The sequence below is a fragment of the Oncorhynchus clarkii genome, chromosome 16, assembly GCF_045791955.1.
Source record: "Oncorhynchus clarkii lewisi isolate Uvic-CL-2024 chromosome 16, UVic_Ocla_1.0, whole genome shotgun sequence".
Classification (NCBI taxonomy): domain Eukaryota; kingdom Metazoa; phylum Chordata; class Actinopteri; order Salmoniformes; family Salmonidae; genus Oncorhynchus; species Oncorhynchus clarkii.
The window spans coordinates 57,180,970-57,202,695 of NC_092162.1; the positions used below are offsets into that span (position 1 = coordinate 57,180,970).

The 21,726-nt window shown below is 42.5% G+C and overlaps 1 protein-coding gene and 1 pseudogene across 1 annotated transcript in view; both read right to left on the reverse strand.

The window, feature by feature from the left end:
• LOC139368797 (IQ motif and SEC7 domain-containing protein 1-like) overlaps positions 1 to 9,370 on the reverse strand; it is a 242,159-nt gene extending 232,789 nt beyond the window's left edge. Inside the window, exon 1 of the mRNA XM_071108149.1 lies at positions 8,726 to 9,370. Coding sequence (XP_070964250.1) covers positions 8,726 to 8,985 — 260 coding nt within the window. The 5' untranslated portion in view covers positions 8,986 to 9,370. The remainder of the gene's footprint in view (positions 1 to 8,725) is intronic.
• Positions 9,371 to 18,264: 8,894 nt separating this feature from the next.
• Positions 18,265 to 21,726, reverse strand: part of LOC139367356 (nuclear pore membrane glycoprotein 210-like) — a 53,650-nt pseudogene continuing 50,188 nt past the window's right edge.

Genomic DNA, 21,726 nt, shown 5'->3' on the forward strand with positions numbered 1-21,726 from the left:
GTTGTTAAAGCACCTTTGGCAGCAATTACAGCCTCAATTGTTTTATTTTCAGGTCTCTCCAGAGACGTTCAATCGAGTTCAAGTCTGGGCTCTGGCTGGGCCACTCAAGGACATTCAGAGACTTGTCCCGAAGCCACACCTGCGTTGTCTTGGCTGTGGGCTTCTGGTCCTGTCCTGTTGGAAGGTGAGCCTTCTCCCCAGTCTGAGGTTCTGAGTGCTCTGGAGCAGGTTTTCATCAAGGATCTCTCTGTACTTAGCTCTGTTCATTTTTCCCTCAATCCTAACTAGTCTCCCATTCCCTACCGCTGAAAAACATCTCAACAGCATGATGCTGCAACCACCATGCTTCACCATAGAGATGGTGCCAGGTTCTCTCCAGAAGTGACATTTGGCATTCAGGTCAAAGAGTTTAATCTGGCTTTCATCAGACGAGATAATCTTGTTTCTTGGTCTGAGAGTCCTTTAGGTGCCTTTGGCAAATTCCAAGCGGGTTGTCAAGTGTCTTTTGCTGAGGAGTGGCTTCCGTCTAACCACTCTACCATAAAGGCCTGATTGGTGGAGGGCTGCAGAGATGGTTATCCATCTGGACGTTTCTCCCATCTCCACAGAGGAACTCTGGAGCTCTATCAGAGAGACCATCGGGTTCTTGGTCACCTCCCTGACCAAGGCCCTTCTCCGTGAATCATTCAATTTGGCTGGGCGGCCAGCTCTAGGAAGAGTCTCACTGTTTATCTCCTCTCAAACTTTATATTTTAATAATGCTTTGGCGATTAAGATTTAGGATGCGTTTCCGGTGTCAAAATTCATACCATAACCAACTGCATTATTGCTAAAACCAGCTTTTGGCTCGTCTTAAATATCCCTATCAGCGCTTCCTGAAATTAGCACTTTGGATCATGTTTTTAATGATACACCTAAAAATACTTCCACCCCGCCCATCTGAGCTGATATAAAACAGGTTAATTGCCGAACCTTGCGTTAGGGTTGGAAAATGCCAGTGCGCCAGTTTTTACATTACGAAATTGCAAACTAACGTGTGTTTGACACTAGCACCGTCTTAACGCCAGTTGTAAATAGAGCCCAGAGTCTTGGGAAGATGCAGAGTGGAAGTCTGTTCTTTAACAAGAGCTGAATATTATGGAAACTGCATATGGTCAGCACAAACACTTAGAGAGCTGACAAGGCAAACTGTTTAAGAAACAATAAGAAGAGCAGGAGCCACTCTCCCTGTCTGACTCCTCTCCAGCTGACTCTCAAACTATCTAACTGCTCCCTCACTTCCCTTATTTCTTAAGAAAGGATTGTGTGTGGTGTGTGTCTTCGTGTGTGTGATTGTGTGTCTTTGCGGTGGGGGTAGGGGTAAGAAAGAACTGGATAGAAGGCTTTAGTGAGATGTAGCCAGCTTTACTTAACCTGATCCAGCTTTCCTCCAGTAGGAACCAGCTTGGGATTTCAAGCCTATATAGGCGGTCAAATCAAACCAACCGCTGCCTAGCCCTACCTGACCACTCTAACCTAGGGGTTAGGCTATATGCTCATTTTAGTGGTGCTATAGGGTCTATGGATCCTGTGCAGGGTTAGTGGCTGAAGGAATGATTTCCAATACCTGTGCAGTGGCCCTCTTCCCTCTCTCAGAACCTGACACAGAGCCCTGCCCAGAGGCCTCGCTTCGTAGTGCAGAAATATCTAAGGAGACATCTGTTGACTTGGCAACACAAGGACCATTATCAGAGGTCCCTGTGACGCTCTCTCCACTGGTCTGTGATTTGAAAATGAAATGGTTGGGAAATAAGTGGCTAAAGATGGCACCGACAGACATGGCAGCTCTGCTTCTAGCTCCTAAGCAATATTGCAGTATTTCGTTTTCATTATTAGCCCAGAAAGTTTGTGTTATTACATAGTGCCGGAAATAACTTTTGGATATCAGAGCGGAGGTAACTCACCAGCATTGCGACCAGAAATATGACTTTCCCGAATTGGATCCTTTGTTTGTACCCTCCAATGCAATTGATCTTATCCCAAAGGCTTCTCCAAGACGCAGCCAGTGGAGAAGAGGTATTTGGAGTGGACTTCTAGTCCAACTCAGGAGATGGGCACAACATCCACCGCTTCAGAGTATATTACTCACTAATGTTCAGTCTCAGGACAATAAAGTAGACAAGCCAAGACGAGGATCTCCTTCCAGAGAGACATCATTGACTGTAACATACTCTGTTTTACAGACTCATGGCTCTCTCCGGATATACTTTCCCTGTCCATACAGCCAGCTGGGTTCTCAGTACATTGCGCAGACAGGAATAAAGAACTCTCTGGGAAGAAGAAAGGCGGTGGTGTATGTTTCATGATTAAATACTCATGGTGTGATCGTGATAATGTATATGAACTTAAGTCATCTTGTTCACCCAACCAAGAATACCTCAATCAAATACTGACCGTATTACCTCCAAAGAGAATTCTCATCAGTTATAGTCACAGCTGTGTATATTCCCTCTCAAGCCGATACAACGATGGCCCTCAAGGAACTACACTGGACTTTGTGCAAACTGGAAACCACATATCCTGAGGCTGCATTTATTGGATATGGGGATTTTAACAAAGCAAAGTTGAGGAAAATGCTACCGAAGTTCTATCAACACATTGCCTGTAGTACTAACACTTAAAAAACTCTCAACCATAGTTACTCTCCTTTCCGGGATAGCTACAAGGTCCTCCCCGCCCTCCCTTCCACAAATCAGATCATGACTCCATTCTGCTCCTCCCTTTCTATAGCAGAAACTCAAAACAGGCAGTACCCGTACTAAGGTCTATTCAACACTGGCCTGACCAATTTGAATCCATGCTTCAAGTTTGTTTTGATAATGCGGACTGGGATATGTTCCGGGTTAACTCTGAGAATAACATTGACGTATACAGTGACTGAGTTCATCAGGAAGTGTACAGAGGATGTTGTTCCCACTGTGACTAGTAAAACCTACCCAAAACAAAAACCGTGGATAGATGGCAGCATTCACGCTAAACTGAAAGCGCAAACCACCATGGCAAGGTGACTGGGAATATGGATGAATACAAACAGTGTAGTTATTCCCTCCGTAATGCAATCAAACAGGCAAAGCGTCAGTACAGAGACAAAGTGGAGTCACAATTCAACGGCTCAGACACGAGACATATGTGGCAGGGTCAACAGACAATCACGGATTACAAAGGGAAAACCAGCCACGCCACAGACACCGACTACTTGCTCCCGGACAAGCTAAACACCTTCAACGGCTTTGAGGATAACACAGTGCCACTGAACCTGTCCACTCCCAAGTTCTGTGGGCTCTAGTTCTCTGTGGCCAACGTGAGTAAGACATTTAAGTGTGTTAACATTTGCAAGGCTGCCAGCCTAGACGGCATCCCTAGCCGCATCCTCAAAGCATGCGCAGACCAGCTGCCTGAAGTTTTTACGGACATATCAATCCTTCCCTATACAAGTCTGCTGTTCTCACTTGCTTCAAGATGCCCACCATTCCTCCTGTATCAAAGAAAGCAAAGGTAACTAAACTAAATGACTAGTGCCCTGTAGCACTCACTTATGTCATCATGAAGTGCTTTGAGAGGCGAGTTAAGGATCATATCAACTCAACCTTACCTGATACCATAGACCCACTTAAATTTGCATACCGCCCCAATAGATCCACAGACGATGCAATCACCATCGCACTGCACACTGCAAGATCCCATCTGGACAAGAGGAATACATTTGTAAGAATGCTGTTTGTTGACTATAGCTCAGCCTTCAACAGCATAGTGCCCTCCAAACTCATCATTAAGCTTGGGGCCCTGAGTCTGAACCCCGCCCTGTGCAACTGGGTCCTGGACTTCCTGACGGGCCGACCCCGGGTAATGAAACAACACCTCTACTTCGCTGATCCTCAACACAGAGGCCCCACAAGGGTGTGTGCTCAGCCCCTTCCTGTACTCCCTGTTCACCCATGACTGTGTGGCCACACATGCCTCCAACTGAATCATCAAGGTGCAGACGACACAACAGTAGTAGGCCTGATTACCAACAATGACGAGACAGCCTACAGGGAGGTGGTGAGGACCCTGGCACAGTGGTGCCAGGAAAATAACCTCTCCTTCAATGTCAACAAAAAGAAAGAGCTGATTGTAGACTTCAGGAAACAGCAGAGGGAGCACGCCCCCATCCACATCGATGGGACCGCAGTGGAGAAAGTGAAAGGCTTCAGGTTCCTCTGCGTACACATCACTGAAAATCTGAAATGGTCCACCAACACAGACAGTGTGGTGAAAGCGGAGCAACCTCGGGAGGTTGAAAACATTTGGTTGCTAAGTGCTCTCGGCCGGCAAACGCTACCAGTGTGTCCGTGCCATTAAAAGTGATGTCATATCCAGCAGCTTACTGACTACTTTTTTCCTACCCTTGCTATAAATAGACCCTAGGTGATAAAAATAATCACCAAAACTGAAATGAAATCATTAAGGACGTTTGAGCAAAAACAGTAGGCTAAAAATAATCACCAAGACTGAAATGAAATCATTAAGGACGTTTGAGCAAAAACAGTAGGCTAGAAATAACTTTCAAGTGCTAAGTACTTAAGAATAGATCAACATAAAAAGCAATAAATGAGAACTTAGACTATGCGGTCTCATCAATGACACCAAAGGCTGGTGAGTCTCTAGCATCTGAAGGGAAGACAATGATGGAAGGCCTATCCACACTGCTTTAAAAGCCTACTGTAAAATATTCAATAGTCATTCTAAAAACAAGGACAAAGAGCAGCACGTGAGAAGACCTAAATGACAGAATATGGTCCCAAACATTTATTGTTTTCCACACATCTCGTGATAATGATCAGTCTCAGTTTAAGTGTCAAGTAAACGCACCATTTAAATCACATTTCTCCTACTGAAATTCCAGTTACAGTTCTCCGGCAGTCCTGCTTTTTATACTGTTGGTTTAGAATTGCCCACCACACTTATATGCCATTAGGATTCAGTAACCACCATAAAACCCACTTTACGTTAATAATCTCTGTCATATTTCATCAGGATCATAGAGAAAGAGCACAGACTGCTAAATAACCAGCACCACATAGGAGACGGTACTGGAGAACTAGGCTAACGTTGGGTGGTATCCAGATTTTCATATCGTTCATGTACCATACCAGAGTATACGGTATTACCAGCAGTGCACACAAGGGTCGATATTTCTTTCCAAATTTAAAAAATAAGTAATAATAATAATAATAATGTACTGCTCAAAACAGATTTAGGCAGGGATCTTGGCAGGGATCTTGATCCAAGAGGAAATTGATTGTGTCATCTGTAATCAAGAAGCTTGATCTTGCAAGCTAGCCACTTAGCTAGCAATTTAGCTAACCAAATGCATAGCTGGAGCCCTGAGCTGGAGATAATTGATTTGGCACATCTTAGGTAGTTTATTTATTTATAAGCATTGGCGTAGCACGCACCCCCATGAGCTTTAGGGGGTCCCAAACCCCAGAAATTACAAAACATACCGTCTGTATTTTAAAATACCCTGGTATAAGTTTTTAATAGGTATACTGCCCAGGCCTACTGTCTCTCAGACACAGTGCTATCACCCAAAATAGGCTGGTGCTCAGATACTGACAGTGGGGGGACGAATCATGTGGCTTTGGAGTTGATATTTATTAACTTGTTATGCTTGGGGGCAGTATTGAGTAGCTTGGATGAATAAGGTGCCCAGAGTAGTGGCTAATATATGCATATTATTAGTAGATTTGGATAGAAAACACTGAAGTTTCTAAAACTGTTTGAATGATGTCTGTGAGTATAACATTACTCATATGGCAGGCAAAAACCTGAGAAAGAAATCCAACCAGGAAGTGGGAAATCTAAAGCTTGTAGTTATTCAACTCTTTGCCTATCGAATATACAGTGTCTATGGGGTCAAATTGTACTTCCTACGGCTTCCACTAGATGTCAACAGTCTTTAGAAACTTGTTTGATGCTTCTACTGTGAAGGGGGGGGGGGAAATGAGAGAGGATTGAGTCAGAGGTCTGCCAGAGAGGCATGAGCTGACCATGCGCGTTCACGTGAGAGTTAGCTTGAGTTCCATTGCATTTCTGTAGACAAAGGTATTCTCCGGTTGGACCATTATTGAAGATTTATGATAAAAACATCCTAAAGATTGATTATATACATTGTTCTTCATGTTTCTATGAACTGTAATATAACTTTTTTGACTTTTCATCTGAACTAAGCGATTGCGCATTGAGCAATTGGATTACTGGGCTAAACGCGAACAAAAAGGAGGTATTTGGACATAAATGATGGACTTTACCGAACAAATCAAACATTTATTGTGGAACTGAGATTCCTTGGAGTGCATTCTGATGAAGATCAAAGGTAAGTGAATATTTATAATGCTATTTCTGACTTTGTTGACTCCACAACATGGCGGATATCTATATGGCTTGATTTGTTGTCTGAGCACTGTACTCAGATTATTGCATGGTGTGCTTTTTCAGTAAAGCTTTTTTGAAATCTGACACAGCGGTTGCATTAAGGAGAAGTGTATCGCTAATTCCATGCATAATAGTTGTGTCTTTTATCAATGTTTATGAGTATTTCTGTAAATTGATGTGGCTCTGCAAATTCACTGGATGTTTTGGAACTACTAAACATAACGCGCCAATGTAAACTGAGATTTTTGTATATAAATATGAACTTTATTGAACAAAACATACATGTATTGTGTAACATGAAGTCCTATGAGTGTAATCTGATGAAGATCATCAAAGGTAGTGATTCATTTTCTCTACTTCTGCTTTTTGTGACTCCTCTCTTTGGCTGGAAAAATGGCTGTGTTTTTCTGTGACTGGGTGCAGACCTAACATAACCGTTTGGTGTGCTTTCGTCGTAAAGCCTTTTTGAAATCGGACACTGTGGTGGAATTAACAACAAGTTCATCTTTAAAATGGTGTAAAATATTTCTATGTTTGAGGAATTTTAATTTTGAGATTTCTGTTGTTTTGAATTTGGCGCCCTGCACTTTCACTGGCTGTTGTCATATCGATCCCGTTAGCTGGATTCAAGCCATAAGAAGTGTTAAAGGCCCTAGCTAACGGTCAAAGGTAGAGTATGTCCTGATCTCATATGTCGCGCTGATCCCACAGCAAATACACACTGTCCATGAGTCCTCCATATACATATTGATTGGCTGCCACAACTCATCAGGACACAAACACACCCTCCCTACAAGACAAAGGTCACCGGAGGTTTCAAGATCCTGCTGACTGGTGAAGCTGAGGTAACTGCATGTAGTGGACTTTAAGCACAGTGCTGATGTGAGTGAGATATATGCTCCATCACCCTGCCCTGCCTTGCTCTCAGCGGCTAAACCTCCAATCCCTCCCAGACGAGAGCCGCCCAGACTGCCCTCCTCCTACATAAAAATGAAACATATGGAAGTAATTGCATAATTGATCTATCCCAGCTCAGCTCCTTTCCCCCAGAGCTTGTACCGTGCGCATTCCCTAAATATCCTGGATTTGTCCCTGCCCAACACATGAAATCCACTTAAAAGACTAGCACACCGATGTTAAGCTAGTCTGGCATGAGAGAGGCCTGAGCCAACTGAGGTTACCAAACGTGAATCAAAAGACTCCATGACAGTAGTGAACCTGAAAGCCTGGAGTCTCAGTCTGATCGCTGGGAAGCAAAAATTACTGCCCACTGGACTTCCTCCAATTCATTCCATTCTAGTTATACGCTACAGTAATAGGGGGGACGTTGGAAGAAAGCTATGGCAGTTGTTTGTATTAAAAAACAGTCATTGACAACAAAACAAATTATATAACACTCAGACAGTCATACTGCAAATCTATTATTGAGTTTAATGCTCACCAACCAATGCAAGATAAAACTTGATTTACTCAATTAGATGACATAATAGGCCACTACTTTATAGATAACATGGTTACCACAAAACAGATTCAATGAAAACAGAGCCCATCAAGTCATGAACAAAAGGAATAAATGCAGTCAAATGAAGAAAAAAAAGACTGACTAAAAATAGAATAGCCTAGAATGATTTAAAGGATAATCCATTCATATGAAATATTTGAGCCCCATTAAAAACGGATTCCTCTGCACAATAACTTCCAAGCGCTTGAATGAAATACACCTGGAGTAGCAAAGGTTTCCATATTTGGTCAATGATAATATTCCAAGCTCCATATGGCAACATTTATCTTTCTTCGCACTGTACCTAAAGCTGACCCTTAATGTGTCCAACCGCTTAGACCCGCGGGGAGGTAGCGGACTGTAGCCTATTGATGGGCAGTTCTATTATGGCTTACAATTTCCTGTGTACTGTTGGGCATATTAGTGTTAAGTTATATCGTGGCGTTTCAAGAAGCCTGTTGGTTTGACTGTAGTACAATAAAAACGGTCTTGTGCGCAGTGGTCAATCTGGTCTGTTAGAAAAAATAAGTTTTGATGCAAACCTTTACTTTAGGCTATGATATTACCTATTAGGCTATATATCAAATGCGCCTATAGATACTTTTTACATCTAGAACAGTGTAGGCCTATGTTGGTGGTGTGCGTGTATCTGCGTTTATCTGGGGTTTTAAGAGCAGATTCCTGGCAATGATTTAGGAAACTATGGGGGATTATTTGTGACATCTAACAATGTCTTTCAATTGTGCAGTGCGAGCAATAAATTCTTACTTTTCTTGGGTGATGTTTTCCTTTATGACACCTAACGTTCCGTGGCTGTTGCCCTGTTGCAGCAGCCTACACGTAGTCAGATGTCGCTGGTACAGGTCTTTCAAACAGGCGTTTTCTGAACACAAGTCGGACACTTGATGCTCCAGCTCCTCTATCCTTTTTTTCTGCCTCTCCAGTAACTCCTGTTGGGTCTCGATTATGTTATTAAGCTCCTTCAGATACTCTGCAGCCCTGGTTGGGGTTTCGGTCGGGCTTTCCATCTTGCTTCGACTCGGGTTGCCCCCCGATCTGTTTTCTCGGAGTCTGTTTTCAACCTGTGCTATGGCTACGTTCAGCTAAATTCCAACCCGATGTGCCTTTTTGCGCCTCGCCATTGTTTTCATGTGGTGCTGGTTGAATGAAGTGTGACGAATGGTGCCCAATGAAAAGCGTGTTCCGGCGGTTAGCCTACACCATAACTAACCTCCGAAAACCACTCCAGTTAGAAAGAAAAACATGTTTTAACCCTTCAAAGGACGTCGACCCAGCTGTATCATATCCTTCATATCCTTTTAGTTTGGCAACTTATTCTAAACATATAGACGAGACTGTCTGACAAGGATCCCCTGTAGAGTTTTCCCAACCAATGTAGAATGTGTCGTTGTCACCCTCCGGTCCACGTTGTACCCGTGACTTTTCGTAAACAGACGCTGGTTGTCAAGTAGGCGGGGTTTTCAAGTTTTATGAATCTACATTTACGGAGTGCAAAGCTCCTGCAGCCTAGAACCACGGGATGGGATCTTGTTGTTGAATAGTACATCTGTTTTAAAAGCTTTTACTGGTCTTCAATGTCAGTGTCAATCTATTCCAAATGGAACATTTGAAAATCCTATCAGAGGCTCAGAATGGACAGAGATAAGCTATTGAAATGTTTGACTTGGAATGTGTATATAAATGTGTCAACTCCAACGGGTACCGTGTCTCAGCCATAGGCAATGAATGTGATAGATAAGCAATGAGATAATATTTCCAATAGGTAACAAAATGCCCAAACGTGGCAACGCACCATAGACGTCTGTTCCTCTCCTCATGTGAAGGGTTGATCAACTCATGGTCTCAGAACTTCGTATTAGTATGTAGGCTACGTTTCGTATGGTATGTATTAATTTGTGGCTGGCCATCATCCATTTCGTATGATATGTTACGAATTGCAATTCATATATGTTATGAATTCCAAATTGGTGTGGCTAATGTTAGCTACTGTAGGTGGCTAACTTTAGAGGTTAGGGGTTAAGAGTTAGGTTCAAAGGTTAAGGTTAGGAGTTAGCTTAAAGGGAAAGGGTTAGCTAACATGCTAAGTAGTTGCAAAGTAGCTAAAAAGTAGTTTATAGTTGCTAAAGTTTTACATGATGATATTTGAACAGGTTTGGGTTGCTTTCATTTTTGCCTTAATTAAGTAACCATACTAAACATAAGATATTTTACTAATTTGATTGTCTCAGATTTACATTTACTATGTTACGTCTAGTCTATAAGACCAGGCTGATCAAATGGGAGGCCAGCCTGTACTAGTGGAATGTACTATCCCTAGAAACATGTGGCATCAAGCTATTTGTGTGTGTTTGCACAGGTGTGTTGGTCTATTCAGATTCTTTGCCCAACAGGGTATCACATTTCCTTACACCAATATGAGGATTGGCAATATTGGCAACAAACATTTGAAACCTGTTTTAAATCCTATTGACCATCTCTATCACCCAGTGAGAATCAAATGATGATGAAGCAGACAAGCCAATTCATTCCTTGAGTAAACCCATCTTCCATTTTTTGGCAGAGCTGCGATGAGTTGATTATACTTTTGTATGGAGCCTACATCTCCATACACATTTTATTAATTGCTTGTGACATAATTGTACCAACCTTATTTACAATGTAATTCATAAACATGACGCCTTTTATAAAATAAGTTTAAGAAACATTGTCTTTTGTCTATCAGTACATTAGAGTTTTGCCATATTTGTTCTGCCTCTCCTGAAGGATGAAATTGGGAATTGTAACCAGCTCTCTGAATGGCTTCATTTAACAAAGAGGATACTTATAAACAGGGTTCCATTGTCAATTCACTGTGATGTCTTTTTTTGTGCAATTCATATATGTTACGAATCCAATTCATACAATATATTACAAATTTGATCACTCAAATTTTCCCGGATATGTACACCAAGAACATTAAATTCACCATCCGCCTATTTAATCGGGAGACCACTTAGCAATTTAAAGATGGTATCTTTTAAAGACCCAATCCATTATATCATATCATAGTTGGGTTTTAGTTCAGAGAAACTGGAGACATTATCCAGGTCCTCAATAAGGCCCTTCAAGGTTGACGATTGAGGACTCGAGAAAAGTTGAATCATTGGCGTACATTGATACTTCTGTGTCTAATCCATAAAGTTTTTGCCCCTTAATGAGAACTGCTCTTTCCCCCATTATACCGCCCTGACCCCTACCTTAAGCCATCTCCATATCACTTCCATCTGGAAAAGTTTGGGGGTAAATTATGCATTGAATGAGACAGGAATGGGACTACACCGGCAAAACCCAGACGATGTTGGGCCAATTGTGTGCCGCCCTAAGGGACTCCCAATCACGGCCGGTTGTGATACAGCCTGGAATCGAACCAGGGTGTCTGTAGTGATGCAGTGACTTAGACTGTTGCGCCACACGGGAGCATTATCAAAGCCAGGGGGAGATGACAGAGAAAGAGAGATGCACACAGCAACCATGTTCAGACCCATCTCCCTTCACACTTACTCTTTCCCTTTGATCAATATGTCAATGAAAGAGCAAAATGTTGTATTCTTCGTTGCTGTTACACTGTAAAAAGAAGACCGTGGCTGTGCTGAGAAGCAGGCCGACTATACAGTCCAGATGTAGCGTATTAGGGTTTTTGCTGCAGCTCCCAAATCCCCATGGCGGGGAGCCAGGGAGCGGGCGGGCCTGCTGATGCCTGAGCTAACCCAGGCTCTGGCACATAGCATCCAGTTGGGCATGCAGCGCAGCATTCACCAGGAGCTGGTATCAGGTGCTGGTACGGAGTCCTTCCTTGCACATGCCGCCAGAAGTGTGTCACCAGATGCGTTACCCCAGTGACTTCCATTTCAGGTCCAGCATTTGTCCCAAGTGTCAGATTACATACCACCCAAACAGGCATGCAGCCTTCAACATTTAATTGGCCATAAACAACCTCTCACCTCTCTGGCACTAGGAGTAATGGGCGGTGAGAAACGTGCGTCACCCTGCCGGACACAACACAGAAGTGGTGGTAGATGAGAGAAGTCACCAACCACAAGATGAAAAGCAGTCTGAAAGACATTGCCATTGTTACGGTCCTCTCTGCACTCTCCTTCATTCCTCCTTGGTTGGTGGTAGTGGTGGAGTGCCAGCCTTGTAGATTTACAGTATTTCAGCTGAGGCAAATCCATTCCGAGATTCTCTTAGTTCAGCTTCACAAAGCATTGGTCCACTCTGTGATGGAAAAGGAGACCCTATCATTTAGCCAGCAATGTGGAAAAAGTTTTGGCAGAGAATGCCTAGAAATCCAATAGCCCAGTACCCTGTCCTCAGCCCTACAAAACCCAATTCCTCATGAAAATGAATTCATGCAGCATACTTGTGTGATGGATGTGAATGGGCAAACCAGTGAAGAGAATATTGCATGTGCAGAACTGTGGTGGGCTATAGGACAGTCTTTCTTAAAATTCTAGCCTCTTCAATGATGTAATGTATGTCAGGTATTTCATCACAAATCAATACAATTCAAAGCTGTAACAATTTAAGAGGAACAGAAGACAGATTTTATTTATAGCTTTCAACTATTAAGATGTGACATTTTCCACATAGCTCAGTTACTGTAGTAATAGCTATCGTACGGTGTATTACACCTGAGATTGTGTTGATTTGGAGAAGCCATGCCAGATGAATGGACTCCAAAGGATTGGACCCTTTTTTTAAATTCTCGCCTAAAATAACATAACCTAACTGCCTGTAGCTCAGAACCTGTAGCAGAAATATGCATATTCTTGATACCATTTGAAAGGAAACACTGACGTTTCTGGAAATGTGAAATTAATGTAGGAGAAAATAACACATTAGATCTGGTAAAAGATAATACAAAGAAGAAACAAATCCAATGAACCATTGCATTTCTGTTCAAAATATTGTATGCAGACTGCCCAAATGTGCTTAATTGGCTTATTAATACATTTAAGTTCATAACTGTGCACTCTCCTCTAGCATGGTATTCTTTCAGTGTAATAGCTGCTGTAAATTGGACAGTGCAGTTAGATTACCAATAATTTAAGCTTTCTGCCCATATCAGATATGTCTATGTCCTTGGAAATGTTCTTGTTACTTACAACCCCATGCTAATCATATTAGCCTACGTTAGCTCAACCATCCCGCAGGGGGGGGGCACCAATCCTGTAGAGGTTAACGGCTTCCATTTGGCTCATCATCCTCACGGTGGTCAATAGGAAATCTTTACTCTGGTCCTGATCATTCGGGAAGAGTGGATAGCCAGTCTTGTTATTCCTGTCAAGTCTCCTTCACAAACCCTGGTCTCAGTGTTTTCCTCCCGTCAGTACAGTAACCTATCAGGAACACTGGTCACTGGCAACCGACGCCGCTCTTCCGCTCCTCTCCCTTCACCCAAGCCGGGAGGAACCAAGACATCTCCTTGGTAGACAAGTTGGCAGGTGGGTTTTCACAATTGTCACACACTAACGGGGGGGAAAAAATGGACTGTCTAGGCTACTTTAGTTTAGCATGCATGATTGACCTTACAGTCCTGCCTGTATGCACAGTGCATGTCCTATTCTGCATGAAATGACCATTGTGTAATAAAATAAATTGTCATTTTGACTTAGATCACCCTGGTACGAAAGCAGTGGATTTCTGTCTAAATATGTCATCTCAAAGAGAAGCCATATTTGACAATTTTCTCGTTATAGAATCTTCCGTTGCTATGGATAACCCATCAATGAGGTTTCTGTCTTCACACAACACTAGGCCTCTCATCTCTTTCTCTCTTTGTAAGCAGGCCTAGTCCTGGCTCTAAAATGTGCCCCTTGAACCACTGTTGGCCTAGGCCTGAGCTAAGCAGCTGGCTCTCTAATCAAACAGCCACACAACGTTTAAGCGCTTGCTCAGTCTTTAGAGCGTCTCTTTACTAGCGTGTGAAATAGATTGCCAAATATCAAAGACCTGTAATGCACATCCCAGTCACTGGAGCAAGTATATGCATTTGTTTACATATCTCATGTTTTTGTGTACTTTACAGCTAAAACGGATTGCAGAAAAAGATTGACATTCAAGTGCTCAACAAAAGTAATTTATTTTTTAACCTTTATTTATACAGGTTTTTCCTCATTGAGATAACATCTCTTTTCCAAGAGAGACCTGGTCCAATAGCAGCAGGGGGAACAACGTTTCAGACAAAACAACTTACATACACTAACACAACATTAAACAAAACTATAAACATTAGCGTCTCCCAGATTGAAGAAGTCATTAATGGGCTCCACAGTTGGCCAATTGGTATCACAGCATCCAGCACCCCATCATGCACTTCTCTACTCTCACTTATGGATGCCAAGCAGTTATTGGCATCCACTGTGCCAGAGCAGGCATACAGATGAGCTGTGTGCAACTGACTGAGCCCCACTAGGCCAGGCCACACCACTGACGCAGGCAGGCGGGAGGACAAGAGGTGTTTAATCAGCAGTCCCAGACCTTTAACATGTCTCCAGAGACCCTGAGAGGATGACACTCCCCTAATCCCCTGTCTGTGGCGGAGCGGGCGGAGGGAGCGTGGTGTGTGAAAGTATCACTCGGCTTAGGGACAGATGGGAAAGCAGTTAGCTGTGATGCACATAGGACCTGCTCCTACAGCGCAAACACAGGAAGGAAATTAATGGGGAAACAATCTTGTGTATCAGAAGGGATATGGTATTTATTCATTCCCAAACACCACCACAGAGGAATGGGCTTATGGAATGTGCTGCAATTGTTGAATTCCTTAAGCATACAGCCTCTGTTCCAATCGATGTGATTCTAGTTAGACACCCCCTTCCATTCCAATGTACACATGTTCTGTTCTCCCAGCAGGGTGAAATTAATTCCAATCAAGAGACAAGCCATAACTACAGGGGTGTATTCATTATGCCAATGGTGTTACAAAATGTTTTGCACCCAACCGTTTATTCCAAACGCTCTTCAACATGACGTAAAAGCAGTTGGGTTCTTAAACAGAAGTTGTAGTTAATTGTAATTGTATTGTTTCCACACATTGCCATTCCAATCTGAATTGTCTGCAAATAGTTTGGTACAAGCTGCACATCTATAAACGATCAATTATTTCGTGCTCTAAAGTGGAATAAAGTCCATGGGGTTCCTTCCAGCCTCTTATTTTCTTTGAAAAGAGACAACTGAACTACAACTTCCGTTTAAGAACAAAACTCAAGTGTCTGGTGTAAACGGTTTGTTGCTAAATGTTTTGCAACAGAATCCGAGGCATTCGAAAAGTAAAAACTTTATATTATTCAGCAATGATATTTGATCTCACAATCACTCAAGGCGGATGGTAATTCTGGTATTTATAGGCTGCCAGTGCAACGGAGATAAGAGTAAGACAGGATGCTTCAAATTCCAAAACACAAAGGAATGTTGGAACCATCAAGCAGGGGAATATTATACTCTGTCTGCACATTAAAACCAAAAGCATTCAACATAAATCTCCTTAAAAGATCCACAGCTTTCTTTCTCTAAATATAATAGTGATTATTCTGCCAAACAATGAAGTGCAGTCAGAGCTTGAAGCGTCAAGTCCTTCAGCGCATACAAACATACCTCTTGATACACAGGTCATTTACAATAACATTGCCAGTTAACTTTGGTTGCTGAGGTACTGAAAGGATTGTATAGTGAAAAACTGAAAGATGGTTCACAAGAACGGCATCAACGTGAATGCTCTGGCTGACCAAATCCTGATTTTGAACACACACACACACACATACATAAATATACACATACAGTGGGGCAAAAAACTATTTAGTCAGCCACCAATTGTGCAAGTTCTCCCACTTAAAAAGATGAGAGAGGCCTGTAATTTTCATCATAGGTACACTTCAACTATGACAGACAAAATGAGAAGAAAAAAAAATCCAGAAAATCACATTGTAGGATATTTAATGAATTTATTTGCAAATTATGGTGGAAAATAAGTATTTGGTCACCTACAAACAAGCAAGATTTCTGGCTCTCACAGACCTGTAACAACTTCTTTAATAGGCTCCTCTGTCCTCCACTCGTTACCTGTAATAATGGCAGCTGTTTGAACTTGTTATCAGTATAAAATACTCCTGTCCACAACCTCAATCAGTCACACTCCAAAATCCACTATGGCCAAGACCAAAGAGCTGTCAAAGGACACCAGAAACAAAATTGTAGACCTGCACCAGGCTGGGAAGACTGAATCTGCAATAGGTAAGCAGCTTGGTTTGAAGAAATCAACTGTGGGAGCAATTATTAGGAAATGGAAGACATACAAGACCACTGATAATCTCCCTCGATCTGGGGCTCCATGCAAGATCTCACCCCGTGGGGTCAAAATGATCACAAGAATGGTGAGCAAAAATCCCAGAACCACATGGGGGGACCTAGTGAATGACCTGCAGAGAGCTGGGACCAAAGTAACAAAGCCTACCATCAGTAACACACTACGCCGCCAGGGACTCAAATCCTGCAGTGCCAGACGTGTCCCCCTGCTTAAGCCAGTACATGTCCAGGCCCGTCTGAAGTTTGCTAGAGAGCATTTGGATGATCCAGAAGAAGATTGGGAGAATGTCATATGGTCAGATGAAACCAAAATATAACTTTTTGGTAAAAACTCAACTCGTTGTGTTTGGAGGACAAAGAATGCTGAGTTGCATCCAAAGAACACCATACCTACTGTGAAGCATGGGGGTGGAAACATCATGCTTTGGGGCTGTTTTTCTGCAAAGAGACCAGGACGACTGATCCGTGTAAAGGAAAGAATGAATGGGGCCATGTATCGTGAGATTTTGAGTGAAAACCTCCTTCCATCAGCAAGGGCATTGAAGATGAAACGTGGCTGGGTCTTTCAGCATGACAATGATCCCAAACACACCACCCGGGCAACGAAGGAGTGGCTTCGTAAGAAGCATTTCAAGGTCCTGGAGTGGCCTAGCCAGTCTCCAGATCTCAACCCCATAGAAAATCTTTGGAGGGAGTTGAAAGTCTGTGTTGCCCAGCAACAGCCCCTAAACATCACTGCTCTAGAGGAGATCTGCATGGAGAAATGGGCCAAAATACCAGCAACAGTGTGTGAAAACCTTGTGAAGACTTACAGAAAACATTTGACCTCTGTCATTGCCAACAAAGGGTATATAACAAAGTATTGAGATAAACTTTTGTTATTGACCAAATACTTATTTTCCACTATAATTTGCAAATAAATTCATTAAAAATCCTACAATGTGATTTTCTGGATGTTTTTTCTCATTTTGTCTGTCATAGTTGAAGTGTACCTATGATGAAAATTACAGGCCTCTCATATTTTTAAGTGGGAGAACTTGCACAATTGGTGGCTGACTAAATACTTTTTTGCCCCACTGTATATAGCGCACTCTCTCTTAACAAAAAATGGATTCAGTGGTCATACTCCACAAAATCAATATTTAGACATACCCTTGATTGAAATAGACATCTTCGTGTTAACAGTAGCTGACAACTAGGCCATCCAGGAGTGTAGTTTGTCAAATTCCTGAGTTAAAAAACTTATCGTTGATTAACAATACAAATCTTCACGGCAGAAATACACACTGTATTTAAAAAGCAAAACTACATGTGCAAAGCGAAATGGCAGTATAAATCAGTTCACCTTTGCAGCCTCTCAAAATGAAGTATTAGTCTGAAATCAAGTACAATTTTTTTTATTTTTTTATTTTTAATCAGACCATGTATGCTTCGCACACACAGTCTGGCTGTGTCCTCTCCTCGCCTCCTTTTTAAACAGGTCAGAGGTAATCGAGGGGAGGAAACAAAAAATGGGCTTGTATGAAATGAGACTCCATTTACAGGAGAGGAATCCCTAAATATGTGTTAAGTGTTAAAAATACATTTTGCCTGTTGTGCCAGACATTTTATAGAGGAGTTGCGTAACAAAGAGGAGCAAACTCCTCCGTTCACCTTTAACAAATATAGCGACCACTTTCCCGGTTTCCGGGTCACGTCTGAGAGGAGGACGGACACACACAGCCCTACTCACTCTGGAAAATCCCTACTTGCATTTAAGAAGAATTGTCAGTCACATGACTAAGTGAAAATTTGACTTTGAGTTTGCCCCTATTTAAACAAACCACACATACTTTTGAACACCCTACATCTGACAGAACTAAACAGTAAGATCCTCTGACATTCTCCTGAGTGACAAAAGCACCACTTCCCAATCCCATGTAGAATTAAAGCCGGAGATGATGTCAGAGGCTGGCGTGGGTACTAATGGGATATCTACTGGGAATAATAGTCTGGGGAGAAGAGTTGTGGCTGCTCATTGGGTCCGGGGAGGTCATCTTGTGGACGAAGGAGTTTGAGGTGAAACCTGAAACAGAGGTGTGAGTGAAGCACAGCTGGCCAAAAAAAAAATGTTGAACAGTACTGAAACTCAAGTATTTTCAGTGGAGCAGAGAGTATATGAGAGCAATGAACAGCTGTAATCAATGTCTCCAAGCAGCTATTAACCAAATGAGCAAAACAAGAATGCCAAACACAGACGAAATAAAATGTAAATGTACTGCAGCTACCACTCTCTCCATTAAATTGTGTTGCCTATTAGAAAATGGTCAATTGAAGCAAACACTATTTAAAAGCGGATAAGTTGCCAAACAAAGTAAGCCGTCATCTCTTTAACAAGTTATTTCCTTTACAATTCAGCAGAAATTCCATCTCAAATTTATACTAAGCCCATTAAGAAATTTGGTACTAATTACTTGTTTTTTGCTGTACAGCCTAAAGCGAAGGAATTGCATTTCAAAATATTTAATGGTTCCTGACTTCCCTGAACAGTTGCGTATTGCGGGGACTATTCAATGCTATTGCAGTCCGCCACAGGATGTTTTTGTGCTGTCAAGGGCAGTCAGGTCTGCTAAAGTGTAATTACTTCGCTACTATGGCCTGTTTATTGCCTTACCTCCTCATGCCATTTGCACACACTGTATACAGACTTTCTTTTACTCTATTGTGTTATTGACTGTACGCTTGTTTATTCCATGTGTAACTCTGTGTTGTTGTTTGTGTCGCACTGCTTTGCTTTATCTTGGCCAAGTCGCAGTTGTAAATGAGAACTTGTTCTCAACTAGCCTACCTGGTTAAATAAAGGTAAAATAAAAATATGTTCTCTGGGAGAATTCCTTTGGCTTAGATTCAAGTTTGATCACAATAACTATTTTCTGCCACAGAAATTGAAACACCTTTTTTTTTTCCTTTGTGCTTATAGAAACAAATTCTGGAGTGACATGTATCACTGGTTAAAAAAAATCTTTCCCATATCCCACTTTACTAAAGATAATGTAACTTTCGGTATAATAATGGAAAATAAGAACGTTACATTTCTATTGAAAGTTCTACTTATTTTGTGGTAAATTTTATATTCATAAAAATTAAATTCATAAAAACACAGCCTTTGCTTTGCTTTTCAGAAATAAATGTTTAATTACTTCGATTCATTGGACTGTATAAGGAGAAAAAAGTTGGCAAAAAGACTCCTGAAATTGATGAATGAATGAGTTATGAGTTATGTTGTACCCCTTGTGGGCTCGGTTTCCCACTGATTCTATTTGAATGCATGTTAGGAGCGGCAGGTAGCCTAGTGGTTAGAGCATTGGACTAGTAACCGAACGGCTGCAAGATCAAATCCCCGAGCTGACAAGGTACAAATCTGTCGTTCTGTCCCTGAACAAGGCAGTTAACCAACTGTTCCTAGGCCATCATTGAAATAATGTGTTCCTAACTGACTTGCCTAGTTAATTAAAATTATGCCTTATTGTATTTGTACATTGGTAAAACAAAAACAATTTAAGACATATTGTAAAAAATGACAGGTTTCTACCTGAAGGGTAGAGTGTTGCAATCTACTGCAAAGATAGCTGTGCAGAGTTCTATCCAGGTCTGTACCCAAACAATTTGAACTTCTACTTTTAAAAATCCACCTCTAAAAACAAGTCTTTCACCGTTGCCGCCTGCTATAGACCACCCTCTACCCCCAGCTGTGCTCTGGACACCATATGTGAACTGATTGCCCCCCATCTGTCTTCAGAGCTCGTGCTGCTAGGCGACCTAAACTGGAACATGCTTAACACCTCAGCCATCCTACAATCTAAGCTTGATGCTCTCAATCTCACACAAATTATCAATGAACCTACCAGGTACCACCCCAAAGCCGTAAACACGGGCACCCTCATAGATATCATCCTAACCAACTTGCCCTCTAAATACACCTTTGCTGTTTTCAGCGATCACTGCCTCATTGCCTACATCCGTAATGGGTCAGCGGTCAAACGACCCCCACTCATCACTGTCAAACGCTCCCTGAAACACTTCAGCGAGCAGGCCTTTCTAATCGACCTGGCCGGGGAATCCTGGAAGGAAGTGGCAACTCACCAATGATGATGATGGCCGTGCCAGCCAGTAGAGCGAAAATGGTGAAGAACATCATCTGGTAGGGGTCTATGAAGCGCTGCAGGAAATGGGCTCCCTCCATGGTAACCACGGGAGCAGCAGCTGGAGAGTGAAGGAGGACAGAGGGGTGGGTGAGACTAAGACCTGACACTGCTCAATGCTCCCTTCTAGCCGTTATGAACTTGTTCTTTGTAAAGCAGAATCCCTGTTGAATGTTTTGATACAACAACTACACAATGGTATGGTGCTAGTTGGAGCTGCAGAGAAATCCTAATGTGCTCCATTTCTCCAGCCAATTAACACCTAATGGCTTTATGGATGGCTGGTCAGAAGATGCAGGGTTCACACTGCAGTCTCCTGCTTTCCTACTGATGCAGTAATAATACAGCTCTAAGATGAGATGACGGACCTAAACATTTTAAAGAAAAGTTTCCAAAGTCTCAAACGTTTGGGAAGTGTAGTGTGTAGATACTTTTCCCCCTTCTACACCGCATCTTGCTACCCTGCACCATCACAGCTTTAAACCATTAATATATCTTCAGCCCTGTTCCACTCAGAGATGACGTTGCTGACCTTGCATGGTGGTGCTGGGGTCAGCCACGTGGATGAGAGTGACTGGGATGACGAGGGTGTGGCCAGTGGATGAGCTGGTTATGGAGACTGATGCTGCAGCCTGGGGGTCCATGGCACTGACTATGTACTTCAAGAAACTGGGGAAGCCGTGGGACACCTCTCTCTCCTGAAATGAGATGGACAGAGAACTGGACGATACCTAACGGACAGGAAGAGATGGTGGGTGAATCAGTGGGGTTATAGAGAATTAACACCCAGTGCCAAATGTTTTACATCCCTCATAGTCCATCATTCATTTCCTTTCTCCATTTTTATCTCCTCTAAAGTGTGATGAGACCCATGTCAAAGGTACTTTATATGAAAGTTGATTGACATCCAGACCTTCAGGCTGTCGAGTGCTGCGGCGGGGCCGTGGACGGTGAGCTCTGCGCTGGGCTGCAGGTTTCTGAGCAGCAGCTCTGTCTGGTCAGAATACAGGCCTGTCTCAGGCAGCCTGGCAGACCTGCTCCCCAGAGAAAGCACTGCCCTTCACCCCAGCCATCACCAACAGGCTGGTCACGGACAGGCTCAGCACCCGGGTCTGCTGGTCACTCAGAGGCTGCAATGTCAGAGAGCAGGAGTAGAAGCCTGGAAGGAGGAGATATAGAATTACCACCAGTCTTGTGCACAAGTCTAAGGGTCTAAAGAGCAAG